The following is a 22,039-nucleotide window of genomic DNA, read 5'->3' as shown; positions in this document are numbered from 1 at the left end:
ATTTATTCAGCCGAAATCACTTAATTCCGAACTTGGTCACAAAAAAGAGTAAAAGAAAAAAACGTACAGAACTTACGCGAACTATATATTATTTTAAAACAGCTATCTAATTTTTAAAAATTTTGATTTTACTGCTAAACTTTTTATGGCATTTTGATTTCAAAAATTTTAATATATCATTAATTTTTTCAGATTTAGTTAGCATACGTTATCGTAACTATAAATTTATTTAAATAAATAATTAGCTTACAAATTTTAGAGCCAAAGCATTGTTGATGGACCAAATCAAATAAATTGACAGGCTCGCTAGTAACATCAAAACTTTTGAAAGATTAGGAACTTGTTTCAAAATCGTTTATAGTTTAGATAAATTTTATATATTTTTATCAAAAAAAAAAGCTAAGAAGGGGATTTCAAAATAGACTATAGTTCAGGGGTCTCTATACAATTTACTAAAAGGAAAACGTAGGAAACAATATCAGGAAACTACAGGGGGTTATGTTACAATTTTACCGTCGACGACCATCCCTGTCCCCGTTCTCTTCTTCTTCCTCTCCCGACGACTCGACTCGGCGGTCCACCCCGTTCCGAGTCAACGCGTCTTCTCTCTCTCTCTCTTTCTCTCTCTCTCTCTCTCTCTCTACGTTGAAACCCTACAAACCCTAATTCCCCTCAAATGCCTCGCCCCCTTAAACCCTCTCCTCCTCCTCCTCCACCTCCTCTTCTCCTCCTCTAATGGCGTCTCCTTCCCCTCTCCCCCTCCTCCTTCTCCTCCTCCTCCTCTCCGCTGCCGCCGCCGCCGCCTCCTCCGCCGCGGCGCTCGGGTTCGATATCCACCACCGCTTCTCCGAGCCGGTGCGGCGGTGGGCCGAGTCGCGCCGCCACCCCGGCGCCTGGTGGCCCGAGGCCCCCCAGGGCTCCGCCGAGTACTACGCAGCCCTCGCTCGCCACGACCAGGCCCTCCTCCTCCACCGCCGCAACCTCGCCGGCGACGCCGCCGCCCCCGCCCCCGCCCCCACCCCCGAGCTCGCCTTCGCCGACGGGAACTCCACCTTCCGCCTCAGCTCCCTCGGACTGTACGGACACTCCCCATCCATCTCTATCTAGGGTTTTTTTCGAGACCCTTAAAAAGTCCGAGTTTGGGATTGTGTTGCCAAAGCCACTCGTCGTCGAACTTTGGAAGGCCCGAACAAATTGAACAGCTTCTGCTTTGATAATGTTGTGGCTAAAGCATCATTTTTAATTTTTTTATTTTCAAAGAACCAAGAAGTTCAAAAACGCCTCCAATCTTTTCTACTATAATGTTATAAAATCGCAGCCGAAACCTTCTCCGGTGGCGGTCGCAACTCCAATTTTATAGTATTGGATGAGTGAAGATTGAAAGTGCTTTTGAATTTTTTAGATTTTTCGAGTATAAAAAGTGGTCTTTTACCATGTTACCAAAGTAGGCCATAGTATATCGAGAAAGGAAGATACAAAACAGTTTTGAGTTTTTTTTCCCGGGCCTTTTCGAAGTGTGAAATGGGTGCTTTAGCCACTGCGGTACCAAATCTGGCCTAAGATGTGCTCGGACCCACGCTATGATAGACAAATTTTGAAATAAGCTCCTAAACTTTTTCTTTTTCATTTTGATGATGGTGTTCATTTTTTTTCTTATTGTTTTGATTAAAGTTATTCGACTAGGTTGGGTTTGGAAATTTTATTAATTCAATAGCTCAATTATGTATTAGCAGTTAAATCTTTCAGTTTTATTTGTTAAAATGCGATCAAAGTCATTAAGGTCCTGCTTGGATGAATGAATATTTTATTCCGCATATCCCTTCTATTTACTGAAGAAGCTTATAGTATTTGGTAGGTGAGGAGCGTGATCAATTGTCTAGAATAGATACCATATTCGATCTTCTAGTCATTTTTTTGGAATAAGATGAATTACCTTGTAGGTGAAGTATGCTATCCAACTAAATCATAGATGCCAAGATTTTCTAAGAAGCAAAAATTAAATTTCTAGCTTCAAATCGCACAAGAAAATCATCATACGAAATAAGTTATAATTGGATAACTTATTCTGACTACCAAACAGGGCCTAAATTTGATTGAATCTCCAAAAAATTTTACTAAAGCCTGCAATTTTGCAACTTCCTTTTCTTCTAATGGTAGGTTGTATTATGCATTCCTGGAGTTGGGAACTCCGAACGTGACGTTCCTGGTGGCGCTGGACACAGGAAGCGATCTCTTTTGGGTGCCCTGCGATTGCAAGCAGTGCGCGCCCACCACCTCGCCCTTTGTGAGCTCTCTACGAATTCTCTATTTGGATCATTTCCTTCTCTTTTCCATTTGAATAATATGTCCAGCTTCAATGAATCTAGTGGATTTGAGGTCTCCTGATCAACAACCCAAATGATCATTTTGATCTCACAGTTACGTTATGGGAGTAGTACCAAAAAATTGAATCTTTCTTCACGATTTCTAGTTGTTTTAATGGGAATTAGTATATCAGAATCTATATATATGATGGTTACTTCATTCCAAAGAGCCTGAAATGCATCCGCTTTACCTTGAAGAACTTTTTTAATTGTTCATCCCATTGACCTTTTTTTTTTTTTAATTTGAATAGAACTTCGAGTTCAACATCTATAGTCCCTCTCAATCTTCGACAAGCAAGAAGGTTCCTTGCAGCAGCAGCTTCTGTGATCTCCGCAGCACTTGCACTGGAGCTAACAGCAGTTGCCCTTACGTTGTTGAATATATGACTGAAAACACTTCGACTTCTGGCGTACTAGTCGAGGATGTTTTGTATTTCACACAAGAGGATGCTAGATCGAAAATTGTCGAAGCTCCTGTTGTATTTGGGTAAGGCTTCTTTGACCATCAATAGTAGCATGTTCAATCTACAGGAAAACAACGCGTCTGCACCATGTGGTGTAGTCTGATTTTACCTTATTATTCTGTGGTTGAAACCATAAAACTTTACCACGAAGGTTACCATTATATTAAGCATGTAGAAATATGCAGCTAAATGTAAATAATGTTTTAATTGGTTAATCTCATATCATCTCTTTTTATGATTGTTAATTGGTTCACATGATAGGCAAGTATTCATTTTTGTTGCGATTTTAAATTGGAATGGTGACCGCCTGGCCTTTAAGTGTTACATCTGTACATTATAGTAGTAAATTAAAATAAGCTGTAGTTAATTTGATAGTAATTTTCTTTCGTCCTATGGGCGTACACTATTCAGTCCAAACTGCTTTAACGGGCTAAACCAAGTCATTTAAGTAGTTTGATACATATTAGTTGTTAGATGGTCATCAAAAAATTGTAGAGAGCATAACTGCTTCTATTGTCAGATTTAAGTTTTATTAGATAAGATTAATTATATTCATGTACGTCATAAACTTTTGTGACACATATTTAGCCTTAGTGGGATTTCCTACCCAAACTGAATAAACTAGCCAACCTGAACTGAACTGAAATTATTTTGGTTTGGTTCGGTACAAAAAAGACCTCCAAAATTGAACCAAATTGACCAAAGGACACCCCTCTGGAAATTGTGCCTTTTCACTTTTATGTTCATTCCCATGTAATTGTGTTCCTATTGTGACTTCTGCAGCTGTGGACAGTTTCAGACCGGGTCATTTCTGGATGCTGCAGCTCCTAATGGCCTCTTTGGGCTTGGTATGAAGAAGACATCTGTTCCCAGCATTTTATCAAGCAAAGGGCTCACTTCAAATTCCTTTTCCATGTGCTTTGGAAGTGATGGTATTGGGAGAATCAATTTTGGGGACAAAGGTAGTGCGGGCCAAGATGAAACTCCATTCAATGTGGATAATTCATAGTAAGTACTTTCTTTTATGCACGCAGTCGGATAATTTTCCAGCTGGCAGGTCTGAACTGCATCTCTACTACAGGACCATGATGCGCAGTTTTGAGTGATGGATGCGTAGTTTTGAGCTATGATTGCATACTTTTGAAACTGTACATCAATCATCCAAAACTTTGCATTATCCTTAGAAAATGTGTATCAATAATTTAGAACTGCACATTGTGGTCTTGTAGTAGAGGTGCTGTTGGCCCTAAAAGTTGAAAAGTGAGATAATTCTGCAATTGCAAAAGCAAAGTAGTTGTCATGTTTTTGCAAATATAGGAAAAGCAGATATGTGACGTTTCTTGCACAAAGACCAAGAAATAACTTTTCTTTTTGTGCGATATCTTATTATTTACTTATTAGTTAATCATTCCTCTCCAGTCCACAGTACAATATTAGTATAACAGGACTACAAGTTGGGAATAAGACTACACAAGCGGAGGTCTATGCTCTCGTTGATTCTGGCACCTCCATCACGTTGTTGGCTGATCCACTTTACACACAGCTTGGACAGGCGGTAAGTATTTAGTTAATTGTGAATTTGGATTCCTTGCTATCTTCATATTTCTTACACTGGCTTTTCTTTTATAGTTCACTTCCCAGGTTAAAGGGAGCCGGTTCACGTCCGATCCTTCTGTACCTTTTGAATACTGTTACCGTTTGGGGTAATTACATGCAAGAAATAGAAAAGTTATTTTTTCTTTGTCACATGTAGAGGAATTGGGCTAGAATACTTTTGGAAGCATCAGGTTGCTGATGCTTCTGCTTTTTTGTGCATCAGATCGGCCTCGAGATCACGTGCTTGTCTCAAGATGTACTCTCAATGCGCATTAAGATTCTCTCCAAATCGTTGCACGTGGATCTCAAAGCTGATGTGACACATGCATTCCAGTCCGATTCCATTGAGATACATTGTTACCTGATACATTTATTGGTTGCTTCTTGCAGTCAGAATCAAACTACAGTTAGTACTCTCGAGATGGGTTTTATAACGAAAAATGGCAACTTATACCCTGTTTTGCACCCTTATGCTCTTCTCTACAACACCCAGGTAAAGATATTACAGCATATGCTACACTATTATCTCACCTAATGATTGGGTCACTAACTCATGTCATCTTTTTTCCTGATTAGCCCCGTACTCTAGTTGCATATTGCCTCGCTATCGTGAAAAGCAGCAATGTGAATATAATTGGGGGTAAGATCTTCAATGCTCCATCTTGCAAATTTTGATGTTAGTGAGGAATATTAGACGCTTACTTTTGCAGTAGACTAGTATCGAGGATTCTAGTACTAATGGACATGGATAATGCCCGCCGTGCCGTACCGTGCTGACAAGATATTGGCACGATATGATCCCCGTGATGATGGCACGGTTCAAAATCTTTCTTTGAATTAGCAAATAACTCTCTCAATGAAGTGTAAAAAGTTTGGTAAGGACATACAATAAGCAACTAGAATATATTAATGCTAAAGGAAATATATATTTAATGCCATAATATGTTGCCACTCATGTATTTTTGTGACCGGTACATATCGGTGAGGCACGGCACGCACTGTGCCGTACCGTGCCAACAAGTTTTCGCCACGACCCTGTGCCTTGGCATTTAAATGCTTGACTAGTATGTAGGCCTCGATACTATTTGGAGATAAAGTTCCATTGTGGCTCTTTGCTGGAAAATGGTATGTAGAAAATGAAATCGATGGAAATCTTCAGACTACTTGTCTCGATTCATGTGCTTCACGTATATCAGGGAACTTTTAAGGCTAAATTGCCAACACAATCACGTGTATTAGGGAACTTTTAAGGCTAAATGGCCAATACAACGCGAATTCGTAAAAATTTAGTAGAGAAGCTGATCTCAGTAGTTTATAATTCTTCGTATGCTATTACAAACGTATGATCAGATATTTATGATGGCACCTATTGCAAATGTTATTAGTATGCTTAATTACCAATTTCGATGCAGAGAATTTTATGATCGGCCTTCGCCTCGTCTTCGACCGAGAGAGATTAGTCTTGGGCTGGGAGAAGTTCAACTGTAAGTAGCAATCCACCCAAATTTATTATCAAAATCTTTCGAGTCTACTTAAAGGATGCGATATACTACAGGTTATAATGACACAAGCTCGAGCACTCTCCCTGTAAACGGAAACTCTTCTGCGCCCGCGCCAGCCGCTTTTGCGCCGAGCAGTTTCACTCCCGAAGCTACAAAGCAGAAGCCGAACAATGCCCAGGCTCCGGCTGCGCCTCCACGCTCGAGCCATTCATCACACCTCAATGTTATGGCAAACAAGTTCCTCGTCCTTTTCTTACTCGTCGTCGCGATTCTTTGATCAATTCTTTGCGCCGCTATATTAAGCCAGCTACCTTTCTCCAGAAACACGCATTATTCAATACACACACCACACTACATAGAAAGAGGTTTCTAAATTTTCTGTTTTAATTGTTATTTCTTTTCCTTTCTTGTTTTCCTTTGATGCGTTGTATAATAGCTGATACTGGAAACAAGTTCTGTATACTTTGCATGACAGCAATAAAAGGTTGTATTTGTTAGAACTAGGCTGCTATATTATCGGTAGCACGGATGCCTTCGATCTATCAAGTTATTTTCAATGACGCGATTTTCAAATCAATGATCGATTCTACTAGACTTGATCTACACTATTGAAAGTATTTGAAAACTAAATTTTATAATTTTTCGACATCATTTGGCCAGTGATTAAAAAGTCTCAAAATTAATAATTTTAATGGTCGATGTGATGCGTTTGTGAATTTAACGGTATAAAATAATCCAAGTCTGATGAAATTTTAATAGAATTTTTTTTCACTATTCAGAATAAAATCAGAACTTTTAATCTTAAATTCAAACCTTTTATTATTATTTTTTATAAAATTTTTATTTTCAGCCGTTCATTTTTAGACTATTCGTTTGGTAGATAAATGATATCGAAAAATTATAAAATTTAGTTTCCCAATACTTTCAATAGTGCAGGTCAAGTTTAACGAAACGGATCGTCGAATGGGAAGCTGCATCATTGAAAATAATTTGGTAGCACGGAGGCCTTCGTGCTATCGATAGTATACCACCCAGACTCGTATTTGTTAGTGTTACATTTGTGTCATTCATCTTATCGTTTTGCCGGCTCGCGAGTTTTCATTTACTGTTGAAGCCTCTGATGCTATTCCTTTTCTCTTTTTTTTTTTTGTTCTTTATTTAGTATTCATTTATTTTAATTCTGTCCATAGGTCTTACCATCCTAGAATCCTCGCTTTGTTAATTACTTATATTAACCCGAGGTTGGTGGACACTTAGTTCAAATTTAAGCGCATATCTAACTATTAGACCACTTCTAGTGGTTTGGCATGCTTTACAGTTTCATTGTGAGGAGGTATATTTGCATAAAAAGAAGTGCAAGATCCAGTCATAGCGGATTCCCAGTTCTTCTTGATGGAATCGATAAGATATCTAGGCACTAAGCAGGGAAACTTATTTTAGGTTCGGATCGGATACAATTAAAATTTATATCTGAATTTAAATTCGTCGGAGTTTTATTTTAGATATCCATATATGAAATTATATCCACTTAGCATTGTATAAATTCGCTCTGTTCGGAATCGAATTCGGATAAAACTTCGGATATCCGTGCCCATTAACATCCCTAGCACTAGGAAGGACCGTAAGCGAACTAAGCACCTTTTCAAAATATCTCCTCCAAATCACTCAAATAAAAACGTGTAAAATGAAATAAACGAAGTTGATTCACATTTACAGCTAAGTTTATTTCTAAATGAAATAAATGAAGCGGGTAGCGTGCTACCTATCTCTCCAAAAAACCCAATAATTACAAAAGGGGCCAACAATATATTGGGCTCTTAGCCCAAAATGGAAACTAGGCCCGGCCAATTAAGCTGTTCTTCTCCATCCCCCAAGCAATGATGATATTCTCACCCCCCCCTCGAAACCCTAGCTTCCGATCTATTACTTGTTCGCGTGGATTTCGATCTCCTCATTCCTCTGATTCGGGTGCTCGATGTGCTTGTAGATCTCAAGGAGATCGCGTCGCTGATCGAGACGGGGGCGTATGCCAAGGAGGTGCGGCGGATCGTGCGCGCCGTGCGCCTCACGATCATGCTCCGCCGCAAGCTCAGGGCTCCCGTGGTCTCCTCCTTCCTCGCCGTCGCCCTCCCCCCTGGATCCGACGCGCACACGCGGCTCTCCTCTTATGTCCCCAAGGTTTGCGCGTAATCATCGGTCTCTCCTCTCCTTTTGGGTTAATTTTGAGTGATGTCGTGCTCCGGATGCTCGTGATTGTCGTTTGTTTCCTGCTTGATTCGAGCACAAGTAGGTTAGAATGGTTTGTAAGTTTCCAGCTGTGTTCTGGTTATATAATTACTGGAATAGTAGTAGGTTAAGGGTGAACTTGGAGTGTAAAAGCTATATTTTCAGAAAAGTATCAGCTTTTTAGCTATGCATCATCAATGAACCAAATATAAAAGAATACTGTGTGGAAATCAGATAACATTTTTACTGCAGAAACTGGTTAATGTAGATTTGACTAGCAAAGCAGGCAAGCTTTGGTCTCTTGAAGTGTCACAGACTTCGGTCGTCCTCCTTCCTCCTGATAGGTATGTGTTAGGAAGAAGGATCTTCAGATTCTTCACGAACTAAAGACAAGATAAGGATGAGGCTCTGGTGATGAAGATTAGTCTTCTCCTAATGGGACAAACTTCTGTGAAGTAGTGTGTAGGATGGGTAGATTAAGCATTGGAAAAAACTAGATTAGTCTTCTCCTAAAGGGGCAACTTTTGAGGATGGATCAATTAGGTATGAGAGAAACTTAATAAGGGTCTAGTCTGCTTGGTAGATTAGGTCAGATTATGTTCTGTTGAGCTTGCATTTATGGGAGGTTGAGTTGAACTCAAATGTGAATATATTTCTTCAGGTCTTTGTAAATTTATGTTTTACGTATTTTACCAGTTGAATATAAGTTATAATGGGATGAAGCAGGTCCAGATGTAATGCATGTTGTTAACAGTGTCTTGTACTTGTAGTAGATAAGTTTGGCTGTGATCCGCTTGTGGCTTATCCTGTGCCTCATGCTTGTACGCAATTAGATTGTTTAGAAAGAATCTATTGTCTGATAATTTGACAAGCAAGTAAACATTACATCAAATGAAAGTTTGCTTTTGTTTTCCAAATCTCACATATATAATTCTCCGCTACATTATTTTCTTGATACTTGGGAAAGTAACTTGTTTATTTTGTGTGTGAAATTATCATGGTATGCTTCCCTTTGGGTGGTTCATATGATCCTGTCTGATGCAAAGTTATGTTGGAAGTTTTCGATATATTAGTATTTCAAGCTTTCAAAGCTTCAAATGCCTCTTTTTCCTGCATTATAATGGCATGCCGACTTCACATTTTTCTAGATATTAGCTTGGAAAAAGTTGTTCTGAAAGTGGAATGAGAAGTTGGCATTCTAAAAATGCTTTCCTCACCTTTTTTTACCGGGTGTGCTCTGTTTGTTCCTTAATACGACACTAAACAAATTTTATTGTTCGTAGCGAATACACCTTTTAATGGACTTGAATACTTTGAATTATATTTCTTATACAAATACTTGCGATTAATCAGGGTATTGGCATTACTCTGGTATCTATTTGTTGATGGAAATGAATTTGGTCAATAGAAAGTTTTTTAAGCCAATGAAGTTAGCGTGCTCCTTTGTATTTTACAATATGTATCATGCTATAAGTTGTAACCTTTTGCGTAGTTCGAGAACTTTTATCTGCTTGAATTCGTTTGAGTTAGATTTCTACAACTGGCTTTGTGATTGTCAATGGTAGTCTCTTCTTTTCTACTTTGCGTAGGTGATTGAGTTGCCAAACAAATGATTGGCACATTAGATGTGGACATGGAATTTATTGCCAAATAATTGTATCGCTTTGATAGATTGGCCTTTTATTTGGTGTTGTAGTAATCCTCCACTTGAATTTGATTACACCATGGAAGGGAAGGTTCTAAATGTTCATTAGTCCAGAGTTAGTTGGTCAAGTGTGCTTAAAATTGAATCCTCATGGCATATAGTTAGATTTTCTCTCTGTCCAATGAAGGGCTCCAATCAGAAGTGTTAGCCCCAGAAATTGTGCTCAATCCATTGATTTGACCTGAGTTGATTAATGAGGCTTAAAACTAACTTTAATTTAGGATTGTGATTTGCTCAACTAAGCCAATTATTTTACTCAACATGAAATGTTAGATTGGAATTTAGATCAGGCAAACTGGCCAAACGTGGTTTAAGTTGGTTGGGTTATGCTCATGCTGTGTGGAGCTTGCTCTAATGTAATATTCACACCCTGGGTTCTGACCTGTTGTCATCTACTATTGGACAGTGGTGGTACCTAGATTTCGGCATTTAGTATGTTGTGAAAAGGTTTCCTTATAATGCCTATGACAGCAGTACAAGATCGTGATTGTTCCTATTTCAATATATGGGTTAATTAGGAGACTAGACTATTTTGATTAGTCTTCGCCCTTGGATGAAATAAGAAAAGCTGCTTCCAAACACATTGGCTTGCTGTGGTTTATGGAAGTTTAGGGGAGAGATTAGGGGAAGAAAAAAAACCTAAACAAAAAACAAATCTGTTCTTCTTGTTAATTCTTTTAATGATTGCTTCAACTTTAACTCCTGTAAAGCTTGCCGCCACCCATACTTGACATGAAGTCAAGTTCGAAACCAATATGGCTCACTATTAAGTATCTGGGAGATGTGCGCCACAGGTTGCATATGAGCCATTGGGTCATACGACAGAAGAGCACCTGGTGAAGCTCATTCTGAAGCAGTAATTTCCTAGAGGCCTGATGGATGTTACTTATATGGTTTAGTTAACATGGAAGAAAGTTTAATTTAATGATTCAGTCATACATGATTCAGCTTCATCACATAGCCAACACCATCATCGAGAGTTTAGTTTGCCTATTTTAGGCTAGAGATGAGCTCTAGGTTTAGCAATCGAGTCATATAACGTGCAATAACTCCCTAGCAAATGCTTGAAATTCAATCTGTGATTATTGAATGTGTTGGATTTGATTCACATATGAACTCGTACTGCATAAATGCAACATTACAATCTTGTTTGCTATGGTTCTTGTCTCATAAGTTGGTTTTGTCTGTTATATTTCATGTTCCTAATTGCTTTTCCATGTGCACTGCGTATTTTATGTACAGATTCTTGCCAAGTTTCTCTTATCTGTACTGGAATATTGTTGGGTTCTCACATTCTTCAACAGAACGCCTGTTTAGATAAAGTATAGAGCTTAGTATCACCTAGTAATGACTGCTGTATTATATGTGAAGGGAGCTATACTTTGCTAACTTCCTCTTGCCGTATGGTTTCAAAATTTCTCCAGATTTAGCTTCCTTTCTTCGCATAGTTACTTGAAAGTCAATTGCTAACTGCTATCGAATTTATGTGTTGTTCTTATCACATCCTTGCCACCTACATGAATATTAAATGAACAGTTGTATTTCTAGTTTGAGATGCAAGAAATGCATCTGGTGATTTTTTTAAAAAATCAATTATTTGTTGAATTTACCTTTACTAAGGTTCTGTAGAGTCTAGGACATTCTTATAGAAGTAACACGCTCTCTTTTACCTGTTGAATCTTGATTCTTAGGAAGACGAGCATGAAATGGATGTTGATACAGCGACTTCAGCAGCTCAAGTTCCTGCTAAGCATCCCCTGCCAGAGCTAGAGATCTACTGCTACTTGCTTGTGCTGATATTTCTAATCGATCAGAAGAAATACAATGAGGTTAGTTATTGCTTGTAACATGCTTTTTGAACATTGTAAAATAAATACAAACACAGGCAGAAATAAAAAAGAAAGCAAAATCACTTCCTACTTTTTTCCCCCCCTCTCAGGCTAAAGCTTGTGCCTCGGCAAGCATTGCTCGCCTTAAGAACATTAACAGGAGAACAGTTGATGTTTTGGCCTCCAGGCTCTATTTCTATTATTCTTACAGCTATGAACTTACAAACAGTCTTGCTGAAATTCGTGGGTGAGTTTTCATTCTTTTTAATATACCCTAATCACAAAAGTGTCCAAGAAATAGCTTTCATTGTTTTTGACATTTATTTTCTCTTTATTGGATTGCTTTAATTTTTCTAACACATGAAAACCTACCCTTGTCAGGAATCTCCTTGCACTGCACAGGATGGCCACATTACGTCGCGATGAGCTCGGCCAGGTTTATTTGTTAACAAATTCTTACCTTAGTAATGTCTCCGAAATGTCTGCCTTTGTTAAAACATGCTGAGTTTGTTGTTAATGCAGGAAACGCTTCTCAATCTCCTACTTCGCAATTATCTCCATTACAACTTATATGATCAGGCAGAGAAGCTCAGGTCAAAAGCACCACGTTTTGAGGCGCACTCCAATCAACAGGCACATTTCATTCCCACCCACTTTATTTATGTCCCATTATTAGTTTCCTTGTATTGTGGAGCAAATTCTACTTGCTCTTGGAGCTAAGATGCCAATTTCTGCGAAAGGAACGATTTCTATCTCCATTCACCAACCATCTCTCTTTCTGGTTGCATATTTTTGGCAATAGAGTTTTGGGGCTTTTACTTATGTATCCCTGCAAAATCATCAATTCAGTTACATAACCATGTAAAATCTGAATGTTTTATATTCTCATCAAACATATGATCACTTACAGAAGTAATCCTGCGATAAGAAGCCAACCAACTCTTTGGGGGTTGGGGATGTTCATTTTTGTAGAAAGGATATATATATATATATATATATATATATATATATATATATATATATAGTTCGACTATGGTAATTTCGGAAGTATAAAGGAGTTGGTGTTTTCAATTTTTTAACCTTTGGATCAACCTTCTTGACCATTTCTAGATTTGGATTAATATTACTCCCCTAGGGGACCACTATCATTCCAACCCTATAGTCCTTAATCCAAGGGCTAAAAAGTCAAAAGCACCGACTCCTTTATACTTCTGAAAGCACAGTGTAGCTCTACACACACATATATAAGGAAGCTTTCGAGGGACATAAATGAAAATTCAGATTTTGCTATATATATCTTAGAAGTTTCAATTTTGATGAAGTGTACTTGTCTTGAAATTTCATCCAGTTCTGCCGCTACTTGTTCTACTTGGGAAAGATCAGGACCATTCAGTTGGAATACACTGATGCAAAAGAGAGCCTATTGCAAGCTGCTAGAAAGGCACCTTCCACTGCCCGAGGCTTCCTTATCCAGTGCAACAAATGGGCTGTTATTGTCCGTCTACTTCTCGGAGAAATTCCGGAGAGAACTGTTTTCATGCAGAAAGGCATGAAAAAGGCTTTGAGACCCTATTTTGAGCTTACAAATGTAAGGATGTTTCTTCTTACTCGCAATAAATTGCCTTTTGCATGTATGTTCTTGCAAACATGTCAATTTACATAATGCTCCTGTAAAGTTGGCATTTATATATGTGGCCCTGAATATCTTTTTTTATGTGTGTTCATACATGCACGTGAATACCAACTTTGCAAGGATATTTACGTAATTTCCCACATTTGCTAGGGGTATATATGTGTACAAACTAGAAGAGCAAAAGAAACACGGAAATTTAATCAAAGCTTATTTCAAGTTTTCACCATTTACTTAACCTGTTTAGGCTGTTCGCGTGGGTGACTTGGAGCTGTTCAGGACTGTTGCGGACAAATTTGCAAGCACTTTCAGCTCGGACCGGACCCACAACCTAATCGTGAGGCTTCGGCACAACGTGATCCGAACCGGTCTCCGCAACATCAGCATCTCTTACTCCCGCATCTCCCTTCCTGACGTGGCGAAGAAGCTGAGCCTGAACTCTGAAAATCCTGTTGCCGATGCCGAGAGCATCGTAGCCAAGGCCATCCGTGACGGCGCGATTGATGCCACCATCGATCACGCGAACGGCTGGATGGTGTCAAAGGAGACTGGCGATGTTTACTCGACCAACGAACCCCAAATCGCTTTCAACTCTAGAATCGCCTTCTGCCTTAATATGCATAACGAAGCGGTGCGGGCCCTCAGGTTTCCTCCTAATTCGCACAAGGAGAAGGAGACGGCGGAGAAGAGGAGGGAGAGGCAGCAGCAGGAGCAGGAGCTCGCGAAGCATATTGCCGAGGAGGATGACGACGATTTCTAAGCTGGCTTCTGTGCCCTCTACTTTCTGAGAAACTTTTCTGATCTCCGCAGTTGGGAGTTGCAGAATTTTCTATCGACTGTTGTTTTAAATCAAAAACAAAATGTTTTGACACAACATTTTATGTATTTCGGCTTACATTTATGCTTGAATTCATATTGGTGGAGTCGCTAGCGGTTCGCTTTTCGATTGTGTTGCAGTAGTTAAGTTGCAGCTTGAATACGGAATCTTATGGTGTTTGACGTGTGATTGCGAACAAAAGGAGTGAACAAGCGTTTCAGCTCTTTGCTGCATGAATCATTGAAACCTAGTATTCTGAAGCTTGCCAAATAATTAGCTAAATATTCGAAATGTCCCCCTCCCTTGTTATAGTATAGTGTATTTGCATTTAATTGTGATGTGGTTGGAAGTGTAGTATTTTGTCGATAAGGACTGGTTATTTAATTAGTACGGTAAATTAAATCAACAATTTGTTTTAGTTTGAGAGCTCCAGTTACCTTTGAGGGAACTCCACAATTATAGATCCCTATAATGTTTCCACAAAACCAAAATTTCTTTAATGCATCACATGGGTTGTCTAGTTTTTACTATCTTGGGCTGATCCACAACATTAAGGTCTCTCTTTGTATATAAATTGTATAAAAATGCTCAACAAAAATTGCCTTGTGTACCATGCACAACCGTGACGATCTCCTATATGTCAAGCAGGGGTGTCAACGAGGCTAGCTCGCGTTCGGCTTGATTCATATAATGAGCTGAATACGAGCTGGCTCTTTAAAGTATGAAACGAGCCGAATACGAACTATCTCATTAAAGCATCACCGAGTCGAAAAATTCAGCTTGTGAACACGAGCTGGTTCCTGAACAATAAGTTAAAAAAATTATGAAGAATACATATAGAAAATAAATTTATAAAATCCTATACATTTGACTTTGATCTAATAGTTGAAACTTTACATACAAATGATCTTTTTATAATTGAGTTGGACTTTATATTTATGTTAAGCTAAAAATTAATTATATATATAAATATAAATATAAAATATATGTTTTCGAGTGGGTATCGAGCCGAACATGAGCGAGTTGTCCCCAACTCGTGTCGGCTCATTTATTAAACGAGCAGAAAAATTCAGCTCGTATTCAGCTCGTTTATTAAGCGACCGATTCGATTTCGAGCTCATTTCAATTCGAACACGAGCTTCCGTACGAAACAACCGCTAGTACAAAGCAAACTAATCTTTCTACTCATTGCATAGTTGACTTTGACCTTTCAAAATATTGAAGAGCAATTGTACTTATTATACCCTCTAGGGGTCTAGGCTGTTTGGTTGCAAACTCTCCTAAAAATTCGAACCCAGCAATCAAATCCGAATCAAATCCGAATTCAAATTCAAACCAAAAATATCTAAATTCGAAATAATTAGTTTTTTATTATATTTTAAAGCATCATATAAATCTACCTCATTCGAATTTAAATTCCAAAAATTTTTTGACTACCTATCCGTGCTCGTTGACATTCCCACGCTCCACTTTTGTTTTCTTCTAATAAGAGCTCCTGACTCCAACAATATATATATTTTTTTAACCCATTCCCCTCCAAATCATGCACACGAGCGAGCGAGTTGACTCTACATTATAGGTTTTGGGTTAATTGCATACAGATCTTGTAAATATAGTGAATTACAGATATATTTCTGTAAAGTTCAATTTTTATAAATTATTACTAGACCTGGCAAACAGGTCGGTTGGGTAACCCGCGGGCGGGTCATTGTACCCGTGGGTTACTTGGGTATGGATAAAATTTACCCGCAAATTTTTGGTTAGCCAACATCATTACCCGTACCCATCCGCGGGTGGGCGGGTGGGTATCAGGGTTACCGGCAATTTTTTTTTTCTTTTTTTCTCTTATATTTTTTAAATACAAAATACATATATGTAAATTTTAAAAATATGACATAACTCATTATTTAAAATATCATAACATACAGTAAAATTATTTAAAGTCTTAGAGCTTAAAAATTTCGTAATATAAAAGTCGTGATAAGAAATTATAATTAAAATTTGTAGAATGGATAAATAAAAAAATATATATTTTAATTAAGAAAATATATTTTGTAATTAAAAAAATATATGTGCGGGTACCCGTGGGTACCCGTGGGTTACCCAAAATATCCACAGCTTAATGGTTACCCACCCGTTTTACCCGTAATTTTTTGGGTTGAAAAAGTTGGTACCCATACCCGCAAATTTACGGGTAATCCGCGGACACCCGCGGGTATGGGTCGAGATTGCCAGGTCTAGTTATTACTATAAAAGTTCTAATATTTTCAGATATATTCCTGCCGTTAGAATCCGTTAAAAAAGTTTAGTTAACCATAGGTTAAATACTTTATCCTGATTAATTTTTGACATTTCTACCCATCTTACATTATACTATTATAATTTTTGAAGGGACATATTTGTGATGACAAAATTAGAAATACAAATAGTTTTCTAACGGTTTTCTAACGGTAATAAATCAGAGGGACATATCTGAAAATATTAGAACTTTTTTAGAAATAACTTATGGAAGTTAAACTTTACAGAAATATATTTGCAATTTACTATCTTTGCGGGAACCTGTATGCAATTAACCCATAGTTTTATATCTATGAGCTAGGGATATAAATGTAGAAATAGATATCATGGATATGATCTTATTCCTGGATGGGATATATATCTACAAGATGAGGAAAAGACACAAGCTATTTTATGGGTTTCTTGTTAAGTTATTATTGAGGAGAGTGGTCCCACCACGTCTATACCTTTGCCTTTCGTGTGGGAGATACATTCGAAGAGAAATATTTGATGTACTCCAAAATTTGTATTCTATAATATTACTGGTGATGTGTTGAAATGCATATGTAGAGGAGTTTAGAGATTAAGGTTAAGTGTAATAATATGGTTTATGATTTAAAAATGGTGTTTGGAATTTAGAGTACAATAATGGTAATAAATGCGCATTTTAGAAGTTTCATTGGTTTAACAATGAACTATTTTGGTTAAATACAAGCACTTATTCTCATCTTCAAAATTATCTCAAATATTATTCCTTTATTTGTATTTTTGTTTTATGAGTAATGCGCGCTATTTGTTACAAATTCTACAACTTTAATCGACATGCTAACATAGAAAACTTCAATTGTATAATTAGTGTAATTGGCGAGGATATGGTAATTTAAGATTTATGGGTCAAATTATAATTATCGTAAGTAACGAGAAACATCGGTTGCAACATCAATCGCATAAAGTAGATAGTTCGGAACATGCAGATAGAATGAAAGGCAGATCTCGTCTGGTCAATAATTTCTTGTTGCTTAGTCCAGTTTTGTATCCTAGACACAAAAGAAGAAAACAAAACAAACATTCCAAAATTATCTTCTTAATTAAGAAAACAGAGGAGAATTCGAATAAAGATTCGAGAAAAACAAGCCCACAGAGAAATGAAAGAAGCATTAAACAAATTATTATGAAATTAATTTGGTGCTTAGGTAGCTGCATTTGCTTTAAGCTTCAATTGTTTCCAGATCTTTTGTAATTTGTTAGCTTGGTAATCTTAATTAAATTAAATAGTACAATATATAATTTTATAATTTGGAACTTTGATCAAATGGGGATGTAGCTCAGATGGTAGAGCGCTCGCTTAGCATGCGAGAGGTACGGGGATCGATACCCCGCATCTCCATATTTTTTTTTTTTATTGTTTTAAAAGAATATTTTTGGTAGGTTAACAGTATTTATTATCAACTTTAATTTTATCTATTGAATACTTAGTTAGTACTTAGTAGGGTTAGGTGGAATAATATTAATTAAATAGCTAATATATATATACATATATAGAACTATATATATATATATATATATATAAAGAGAGAGTCTGGCTACTATATTCTTACAAGTATAATCCATTTTGTACTCATAAGTTTTCCACCGTTAGATCTATCTCTTTAATCATTTTCATCTGTTACATCATACTATTCGACCAACCATCCACTCAATCCTAGATGACCACTATCATCCTAACTGCTATCCCTTCATCCAACGAACGAAAATTTATGAGTACGAAAGAGTCTATACTCATAAGAGTAAAATAACACTGGCCTGTATATAGAACTAGGCTGGAATGTTATCAATAGCACCAAGTTGTTGGTACTATTAGGTTTTCGGCCTTTGGATGAAGAAATATACGGTTAGATGATGTGGATCCCCTAAGATTGAGTGAGCTGTTTGTTGATCTATCAGGCGAAAATAGTCAAAGGGTTAAATCTAACGGCGGAAAACTCGGGAGCATCAAATACTTGGTGCTATCTATAATATCCCAGCCGGACTCTCTCTCTCTCTCTCTCTCTCTCTCTCTCTCTCTCTCTCTCTCTCTATATATATATATATATATATATATATATGATGATATATATATATTATCTATAATTAATTAATGGATTCACTGTCCATCACAAACCTTTGGTAAATTACTTGTAAGTTTTTTATCGTTAGATCTACTCAGATCATTTCCAACCATTAGATTCTTATCACTATTTAACAACACCTATCTCAACCCTAGGGGTGCCCGATCATATCCTAACCGCATATTTCTTAACAATGCGCGTAAAAATCTACACTAGCCACCAATAATTCTTGGTACTTTAAAAGTCATAGAGTGCAATTATATATATATATATATATAGTATATATATATATATATATAGTATATATATATAATATATATATATATAGTATAATATGAGAAATTGCGAGTGCCTAGATTTTTTTTTTTTAAAATCTTCCATCAATTTTTCTGTCTCTCTCTGATCATGAATACCATCAAATGGGATGGATGGTTAGGAAGTTAGCGAGCACAAGGGCTGTTGCTACTCCTAATAGCACAGTAGCCCTGCTCTTTCTCTCTCTCTCTCTCTCTCTCTCTCTCTCTCTCTGGGCCACGTCGGTGTCTCTCTATATACCTCTCTATTATACTATTAGTATATATATATATATATATATGACGTTCCGGGAGTAGGGTCGACCGAGAATTAGAGATATACTTATTTAGTACGAGTTGCTGCCCTGTCTACGTATCATAAGTCGTTTTCATGATAGAGTGTTAGCTTCGCGAGATCGACGTATCTATCGTTGTAATTATATTCTCTAGAGCATCTAAAATTTATCTAAAATTCAAATTTCATAATTTTTTGAGCACATATTACCTTACTGATCAAAATGTTCACAAAACTGACAATTTTTAACGACTGGTGTAAGTGATACCTTGGTTAAATTTAAGCTTAATGTAAAAGACATTAGAATAGGACGTTGGTTGAATTTTTTATAAAAAAAATTCTACTTCTGTTACTATAAATAAACGATCATACTCGACCTATATATTTTGTAAGATCAGATTAATTCATTTTGGACGTTCGTTCAATTTTGACTCCTCTTCGGACCGTTCATTTTATCTTATGCTTCGCTTGATTAGATTTTAATTATAATTCAAAAAACTTGAGTGAAATTTAATTTTTTTAGATAATTTTAAATACCGTGTAGATCATATTTAATTAGAATGAGGTTAATGAATATGGTTGTACTTGATATTCGTCTCGATGTCGGAAAGCTTCATCGTCTGAAAACAGCTTTATGAGACAAAAAAAATTAAGTGCTCTGAGCATATAGCATTGATAAGAGTTATCAGTAGTTTCACTCATATATATATATATATATATTATATATATATATATTATATATTATATATATCTTATATTATATATATATATATATAGAGTTTAGGTGTATGTGCTTGTATATTCTACCACCACCCATCAACCCTTAGGGGGCCCATATTTTCCTAACCGCTATTATTTCTTTAACCCAATCTGTAAAAATCTACAAGCACCAATAATCTTTGGTACTTTAAAAGCATAGGAGACTCAATTATATATATATATTATATATATATATTATATATATATATATATATGTATCCTATAGAGTTGAGCTAGAATACTATCGATAGCAAACGGGCTTCGTTGCCACCCATTTGTTTTCGATGATAGAGCCTTCAAATCGATGATCGACACCCTTGAACATGATCTATACCACTTAAAGTGTTTAGAAATCAAATTTCAAATCTTTTCGACATCATTTGCCCAATGATCAAAGGGTTTCAAAATTTGTAATTTTAATGGTCGATATGAGACGTTTTCTCGTTTAACGGCGTAAAGATATCCAAATCAATTGAATTTTTGTTAGAAAATTCTTTAAACTATTTAAAACAAGATTTATACTCTTGATCTTGACTACAAGACTCCTATCATCATATTTTAAAGAATATTCATTTTCAGCCGTTCATTTTTGTGTCCACTTGATGGATAAGAAAACAATATCGAAAAAGTATGAAATTTGATTTCTAGATACTTCAAGTGGTATAGATCATGTTCAACAGTGCCGATCATCGATTTGGAGGCTCCATCATCGAAAACAAATGGGTGGCAACGGAGCCCGTTTGCTACCGATAGTATTCCAGCTCAACTCTATATATATATATATAGTAGAGCTATTATGCTATCGGCAGTATAAAGTTGTTGGTGCTTCCGATTTTTTAGCCCTTAGATCATCCTCTTTAATTATTTCTAACCTTTGGATTAATACTATTAACCTGTGGAGACCACTCAACCCTAGGGGGACCACTCAACCCTAAGAGGACCGCTATCATCTCAACTGTAGAATCTTTGATCCAAGGGTTAAAAAATCAGAAGCACTAACTACTTTATGCTTCCGATAGCATAGTAGCTATACACTATATATATATATAAGTCTAGCTACTATACTTTTATGAGTATTGGTAAACTTATACTTATAAGTTTTCAGTCCTTAGATTTATTCTATTAATCATTTTCACCCGTTAGATCATACTATTCAACCAACTACTCACTCAACCTTAGGGCACCACTATCATTCTAAGTGGGGATCACCATCATCCTTACCGCATATCCCATCAATCAATGGTTAAAAATTTATGAGTAGAAGGGGGCCTATACTCATAAGAGTATAGTAGCCCCAGCCATATATATATATATATATATATATATATATATATATATATAGTAGGGTTGCTGTGCTCTCAGGAGCACGGAGGCCTCCGTGCTCCTGAGCCGTTTTCGATGATGAAATTTTCGAATCGACGATCGGCTCCGTTAGACTTGATCTAGGGTATTTGAAGTTTCTAGAAAATAATTTTTTCGATTTTTTGATATCATTTACCTAGTGATCGAAAGGATTCAAAACCAAAAATTTTTAACAACTGAATTTAGCCCTCTATATATATATAGAGTGTAAAATTTATAAGTATGAGTAGATCCAAAGGCTAGNATATATGAGTTCGGTTACTATACTCTTATTAGTACGATTGCCCTCGTACTCATAAGTCGTTTTCAATGATAGAGCTTCCGAATCGACGATCCATACCGTTAATTATTATTTAGAGCATTAAAATTTCTAAAAATCAAATTTCATAATTTTTTGACAACATTTACCTTACGATCAAAATGTCACAAAATTGACAATTTTTAACGACTGGTATAGAATACTTGTTAATTAATTTAATGTAAAAGAATTAGAATAGGTTGAATTTTTTATAAAAAAATTCTATTCGCTACCTATAAATAAAGATCAATAACTCCGACCTTAAATTGAAGATCAGATTATTCATTTTTAGGACGTCGTTCAATTTTGACCGTTCATTTTATATATGCTCGCTTGATAGATTTTATTATAATTTCAAAAACTTATGAAATTTAATTTTTAGAAATTTTAAATACTCTAGATCATATTTAATAGAATGGATCGTCGATTCGAAAGCTTCATCGTCGAAAACAACTTATGAGTACAAATGGCTCTATACTTATAAGAGTATAGTAGTCTTACTCATATATATATAT

The 22,039-nt window shown here is 36.6% G+C and overlaps 2 protein-coding genes and 1 non-coding gene across 3 annotated transcripts; all 3 read left to right on the top strand.

The window, feature by feature from the left end:
• LOC109727447 (aspartyl protease family protein 1-like) lies at positions 556–6,428 on the top strand. Its single transcript, XM_020257581.1, has 10 exons — positions 556–1,076; positions 2,158–2,284; positions 2,615–2,850; positions 3,611–3,835; positions 4,247–4,382; positions 4,457–4,530; positions 4,814–4,916; positions 5,000–5,063; positions 5,836–5,907; positions 5,979–6,428. The coding sequence occupies exons 1-10, from the start codon at positions 736–738 to the stop codon at positions 6,200–6,202; spliced, it is 1,602 nt and encodes a 533-aa protein (XP_020113170.1). The 5' UTR covers positions 556–735; the 3' UTR covers positions 6,203–6,428.
• LOC109727446 (probable 26S proteasome non-ATPase regulatory subunit 3) lies at positions 7,894–14,299 on the top strand. The gene is made up of 7 exons (XM_020257580.1): positions 7,894–8,103; positions 11,548–11,685; positions 11,796–11,932; positions 12,067–12,121; positions 12,208–12,318; positions 13,034–13,273; positions 13,563–14,299. Exons 1-7 carry the CDS (start codon positions 7,999–8,001, stop codon positions 14,073–14,075), a joined length of 1,299 nt encoding a protein of 432 aa, XP_020113169.1. The 5' UTR covers positions 7,894–7,998; the 3' UTR covers positions 14,076–14,299.
• On the top strand, positions 17,724–17,796 carry TRNAA-AGC. Its single transcript has one exon. It is a non-coding gene; the product is annotated as a tRNA-Ala (tRNA).

This window comes from Ananas comosus, linkage group 22 (assembly GCF_001540865.1).
Source record: "Ananas comosus cultivar F153 linkage group 22, ASM154086v1, whole genome shotgun sequence".
NCBI lineage: Eukaryota > Viridiplantae > Streptophyta > Magnoliopsida > Poales > Bromeliaceae > Ananas > Ananas comosus.
Note: the sequence above shows the minus strand (reverse complement) of the source record. Positions and strands in the feature narration are given on the sequence as shown.

Bases quoted from the DNA above. Each gene is read 5' to 3' on its own strand.
- LOC109727447 (XM_020257581.1), top strand. From the start codon at position 736: ATGGCGTCTCCTTCCCCTCTCCCCCTCCTCCTTCTCCTCCTCCTCCTC. The intron at 2,851-3,610 runs GTAAGGCTTCTT...TGACTTCTGCAG, and splicing joins GAAGCTCCTGTTGTATTTGG to CTGTGGACAGTTTCAGACCG. The intron at 5,908-5,978 runs GTAAGTAGCAAT...GATATACTACAG, and splicing joins GGGCTGGGAGAAGTTCAACT to GTTATAATGACACAAGCTCG.
- LOC109727446 (XM_020257580.1), top strand. From the start codon at position 7,999: ATGCTCCGCCGCAAGCTCAGGGCTCCCGTGGTCTCCTCCTTCCTCGCC. The intron at 11,686-11,795 runs GTTAGTTATTGC...CCCCCCTCTCAG, and splicing joins ATCAGAAGAAATACAATGAG to GCTAAAGCTTGTGCCTCGGC. The intron at 13,274-13,562 runs GTAAGGATGTTT...TAACCTGTTTAG, and splicing joins CCTATTTTGAGCTTACAAAT to GCTGTTCGCGTGGGTGACTT.